This window comes from Miniopterus natalensis, chromosome 21, assembly GCF_054644295.1.
Source record: "Miniopterus natalensis isolate mMinNat1 chromosome 21, mMinNat1.hap1, whole genome shotgun sequence".
In the NCBI taxonomy this organism is placed as follows: domain Eukaryota; kingdom Metazoa; phylum Chordata; class Mammalia; order Chiroptera; family Miniopteridae; genus Miniopterus; species Miniopterus natalensis.
This window is the reverse complement of record NC_142101.1, coordinates 17,599,138-17,604,269: the sequence shown is the minus strand read 5'-3', so window position 1 is coordinate 17,604,269 and position 5,132 is coordinate 17,599,138. Positions and strand designations below refer to the sequence as shown.

Genomic DNA, 5,132 nt, shown 5'->3' with positions numbered 1-5,132 from the left:
GTTTCTGTCTTTATCTCTTTCAGGCCCAAAGCAACCAAACGACAAAACACCACCAAAACCACTGTGTGTCACAAGAGCAACCACACACACTGTTCAGAGTCGTCCCAGTGAAAGAGACTTCAGCAGCTCAGGACAGTCTCCGTGTAATAATATGCAGCATAGACGTCAGTTGACCTTGAAGCTTATAGCATGTCTTAATTCTTAATCAGTTTCAAACCCGTATTCACAGTTTCTGTGTCACTAGAACTACGGGGCCTTGTCGGTGCCGAGGGGTTTTCTAGTCCTTGGGTCCACTCTATTTTATGACAGTCCCAGAGTTTGCCCTTCCTGCCACTGTCCGTCGATTTTCACCTACAGCGTCCCCCACCCGGCACCGGGATAACGTCCACGTTAATCCATTGTGAATCCTTGGGTCTTTCTCTGGGCCTGTCCAGTCGCCCAAAAAAAGGCGAAGCTGCTCAGCCAGGGAGCCACCCGGGAACGTTCCTTCTGCACTTGATAGCATGTGCAATCCCTCCGGCCAGGAAGCGGTCACTTCAGGCTATTCGCCTGAAGGTTGTTGAGAAGATTTAAGTAAATGTTTGATTTGAGGAACCTGGGGTAGGAGTCCTTCTCCATGAGCATATATACGATTTTTTGGGCTTCATCAAAACACGTGGGGGTTGGAGATTTGATCTTCTTGGCTGTAGACTCTCGAGTGCGGAAGTCAATGTTGATCTGAAAGGGAGAGTCTCATTAGTTAATAGGCATTTCCTATTTATTGCATCGTTTATGACATTACTGTATATATATATATATTTTTGGAAGCACCTCAAGATAATGGCTCTAAGCCCTCATTTAAATCAGTTCAAATATCTCTTGAATACCTGTTCTAGACCAGACCTACCCTAGGTGTGGAGAAATTAAAAAGAAATATCACGAGAAGGCCTCTTCTCCAAGTTATCATATAGTTGAGCGATGCAGACAAGGCAGACATGGAAAACTTAAATGTCCATGCAAGGTGAGACACACGTCAACAACAGCCGGGTGGACATTTAAGATTTACACGGGGAGAGGGCTCTTTGTGCAGCTATTTTTTTTGTTTTTTTGCTTGCAGCAAACATGTTTAACTGGAAGGTGGGCACCACTGCTAACTGGAAATGTTTTTGCTGCTGCATCATACGTTTTACACTAATCTGTGTTTTGTTTTCCTCCAAGATGAGCTGGCTCATTAAGAACTTGAGCTCTGGCCAGTAACCCAGCGCTCCCTTCCCCAGCCCCATCCCGTTAGCTAGTTTTGCAAAACGAATCTTCCATCCAATCTTTCCACAGATACATAAAATTAGATGATCATTGCACTGAACTGTATGATATCCCCTCAATATATAGCCGTGAAACCCTCACCCTCAGAAAGGACTTAGCCTTGCTCCGTGTGCCGAGTGATATTTCTGTATCTAAGTTCCTCACATACACTGGTGATAACGAACTGGATACTCACTTGTTTAGCGGCGTCCGAGTGCACAAATGCTCTGTATATTTTCTCTGCTTTGCCATGCAGAAGATCAGACTCTGTTTTTTTATAGTCTTCACAAGCCAGCCAGAACTCAATATTCTCCTCGCTGAACTCGGACTTTAGGAAACTTCCAAAAACATCCTGACCAGCTAAAATGAAAGAGAGGCGAGATACTTTTATTAACCAAGAGCCTGTAAGGGAATAACTTGAAGAAGAAATTTGCTAGAAAATACTGCTGGGTTCTCTGTGTACTGTGATGAGAAATGGCTGCTGAAGCAGCTGCGTCATGGTTCGTGGAGATGGAACGGCCCTAGAGACTCCTTCATTTATGGCTTATCTGGGACCAGACCCACTTGTCCATGGCCACATAGCTGCTTAGTGGTAGCTACAAAACTACTGTACTTTGCTTCTGTCTGCTGATTAATTGAGAATTCTGCTCTCCTGGTTACAAAGCAATCTCTTTTCTTACATAGAGTATCTTAGGGAAGCAAACATTGACAAAGGATATTCATATCATGTTAATTATTAACAAGTATAATTCCCCATCCAGTTCATAGGAGTCAGAAAGTGTGAGGCCTGTACGTCACCTGTGTGTGTACTGATTGTTTTTGCGAGTGTTACGGAGACTTTCAAATGGGCCACTTCTATATGGTTTATTTGTTTGACTTATCAGGTAAAGAGATGGATGAACCCAGTTGAGCTACGTTAGGGGTAAGTCTCCTTAAGGTGTTTGTGGGGACAAGGGGGTGAGCTCACACTCTGGACAGCGGCACCTGTCTCATCTCCACCTCTCTCTGCCAGGTCCGAACCCCAGCAGAACTGCAGTGGCCAGGATGAGTGTAAGGGAGCTGATTTCATTCTTTACCTCCTCTCATCAGAAATGCCCCACAAGACTCTGTGTTTGAAAATTGTTCTGATCATATCTGTGTTGTTACATGTATCATATTATACATAATGCAGTTATATCCTGTGTCTTTGTTTTTGAATCATGGCTCTTCTAAAGTGCTTGCCACAGGCAGGAGGGCTGACGGAGTGAGTTAGTGAATGTCTGAATGATAAAATGATTAATTGACTGGCTCCTACTCGCAAAAACTACATTCTCTAGGTAGCTTTTAGAGCAGCCCTTTGCATGTTGAGAGCTTTGGTTGGCCTTTAAAAACTTTAAACCTCAGAACCCCAGCATCATTGTTAATTTTGCTCCTGTAATGATCCATCTGTGGACACGTCTGATTGTCTTGGGAAATTTGTCAGTGGCAGAATTTAGTGCTAAGGGATCCTCACACAGCAATGAGGCACAACATGCTGGGCTGTCAGTGACTGCAGAGAAATGGAATACACCTTTTCACACACTCTCCCGTCCAGAGCCCTGTATTCTAATTAAGCCATTTAGTCTGTTAGGGTATTGGGCTAACCCCAGACACATTCGGTAGTTAATCTACACTTACTTCGGTTGGCAAGAAGTTTTTCCAGGGACTGAGACCATTGCATCACTTCATCAGCAGACAGTCTGCAGGGGACAAGATTTGCATACGTTAGTAAAACATATTTTTCCTAAGCACACATGAAATCAGAATGGCTGCTGCCTTTTGATAACTTCACAGACTAAGACTCTAGTCTTAATACATTTTATTAAAATGTATAAGAAAACAAAATTCCCCTTAGAATTACTGTTGAAATGAAATTTCACAGAGAATCGCTGTATGAAAAATATCTGCCAATAAAATGTGCAAAAAAATCCAAGTGCATATCCTGCAACAGTGAGGTAAATAGCAGATATATGCACACACGTTAGCTTTCCATTTACATTATTACTAGTGGCTAATCTCCTTAGGCTGTTACATAAAGTAAACGAAGTCCATTATGCACAGTGTCAGTCTCTTGCTGGAATACAGTCAGTGCACAGACCACTTTTACGATGTTAGTTCAGTGTATCAGTGTACGTACATGTCCTTGGACTTGGAAGGCTTCATCCCGGATTCCAGATGTGGGATCATGGATCTCAGGTACGCTTTCACGTCCATCCCACTACAAAAGACACGAACATGAATAACCCTGTCTCCTCGGTAGAATGCGTGTCATTGATAAAAAGCGAAGAGCCTGAAATAAACCCTCCAAGGAGTAAGGCTGGAACAACAGCAGCTGACACAACATGCTGTTAGGTTAAGGTCGAGCCAATTTAAGTCCAGAAAAATCCCCCCCGATGTGACTCCCAATCATGGCTCGCTTTTTCATGCAGCGGCATGTGCTTAGAACGCGCAACGGGTAGTCTCCCTGAGCTCGCTAAACGGGCGCTCGTGCCGCTCCCACCCATTCTCACTCCTTCTGCCGTTGGAGATAAACTAAGACAAAGGTCCCCAAGGGAGACGCTGAAGGGACTTACAAGGTCTTTGGCCGCCTCTTCTGCGTTTTGTCGTCTAGAAGCGAGTGATCCGAGTCTTTCAGTTCCTTTGGGGCCGCGGAGAAGATCCTTGGCATCTTGTGTAACCTCGGCGTGGAGATGGCTGCTGCTCGCATGGTCCCATGGGGCGAGTGTCTGTCTGTCCCGGTCCCCGCCGCTTTATATAGTGAAGGCAGACAGGCCCGCGCTGCTCAGCAAGTCTGTTTATCAAGCGGTGTTACCACAGGCGCTGCAAGTTCCTCCTTTCTCGCCGGGTTGTGACGTGGATCTTGAAAAAAAAAAAAAGCACACAGTGATGTCTTGTGGTTGAAACTTAACCAAGTGAGAACAGGTCACTTGATTAGAATGAAAGAAAATCGAACACACGGAGGCCACATGCCTGAAGCACTAGCAGTGATCAGCATTCTGGTTCCAGGGGACACTTGTGTCTTCGTAAAGCTGCCTTGTTCTGTAAGATGTCTTGTGTGGTGCATGTATCGAATCACGTAGAAACTCAGCAGCAGAGATGCATTCCCCTGGTGCTTTGGCTAGTCCTCGGCTATAAAAGGCTCCCGACCACAGCATTGTAAAGACTTCTTTTTTTATTTCTTTCAGGAAGCAGTATAAAGTAAACACATCTTTGATTATTTGTGCATGGATCTGGTAGGAAGGAGAGTTACGAGGGGTTCCCTTAATGTTTCCTTGCTCCAACTCTCATCCCCTATTTTCATGGCAAGAAATGTTTTCCCAGGTGGGTGCGAGACTTTCTCCTGCTGAGTCACAGGATAATTGTAAGGGGTGCATGGGTTTTCATATATTTATTAGGAACATACATAACCTATCATACAGATTTTTTAATATATTGCTGCTTAGGCTATGAATAATAAAATTAAAAAAAACTATGACCAAGTGAAAGCACAGTCAACACAAAAATACGGCATGTTATGTACGTATTTACCGATAGTAAAAATCGCATAGTCTCAGAGGAAGCTGCTCATGGTAAAACAAGAGTGTACTTGGACCGGCCAGTAATGTGTACATCTTCCACGTTTTGGCAGTATCTCTGCAGATGAAAATCTAGCTTCAATTAAGATTAAGGATTTTTTAAAAATCCCAAGGAATTAGATGACTGATCACTGGTCACCGCAGAGGACACTGTAAGCTCTTAAAGAGTTTATATATAGACTGCGTTTATTTATCGAGTGCCCAGTTTAACTTAAACCTCCTTTGGGTTTTGCCCCTGAAAAGACAGAACAAATCTGA

At 43.9% G+C, this 5,132-nt stretch overlaps 1 protein-coding gene across 1 annotated transcript; it reads right to left on the bottom strand.

Moving 5' to 3' along the window:
* Positions 1–531: 531 nt before the first annotated feature.
* Positions 532–4,006, bottom strand: RGS1 (regulator of G protein signaling 1). The gene is made up of 5 exons (XM_016221164.2): positions 3,873–4,006; positions 3,437–3,517; positions 2,938–2,999; positions 1,478–1,641; positions 532–717 (listed from the first exon to the last, which is right to left on the bottom strand). Exons 1-5 carry the CDS (start codon positions 4,004–4,006, stop codon positions 532–534), a joined length of 627 nt encoding a protein of 208 aa, XP_016076650.2.
* Positions 4,007–5,132: the final 1,126 nt, after the last annotated feature.

Excerpts from the sequence above, each read along its gene's own strand:
- RGS1 (XM_016221164.2), bottom strand. The coding sequence starts at position 4,006 with ATGCGAGCAGCAGCCATCTCCACGCCGAGGTTACACAAGATGCCAAGG. Across the intron at positions 3,000-3,436 it reads CCTTCCAAGTCCAAGGACAT|ACTGTCTGCTGATGAAGTGA; the intron begins GTACGTACACTG and ends TGTCCCCTGCAG. Across the intron at positions 1,642-2,937 it reads AAAACTTCTTGCCAACCGAA|CTGGTCAGGATGTTTTTGGA; the intron begins GTAAGTGTAGAT and ends CTTTCATTTTAG.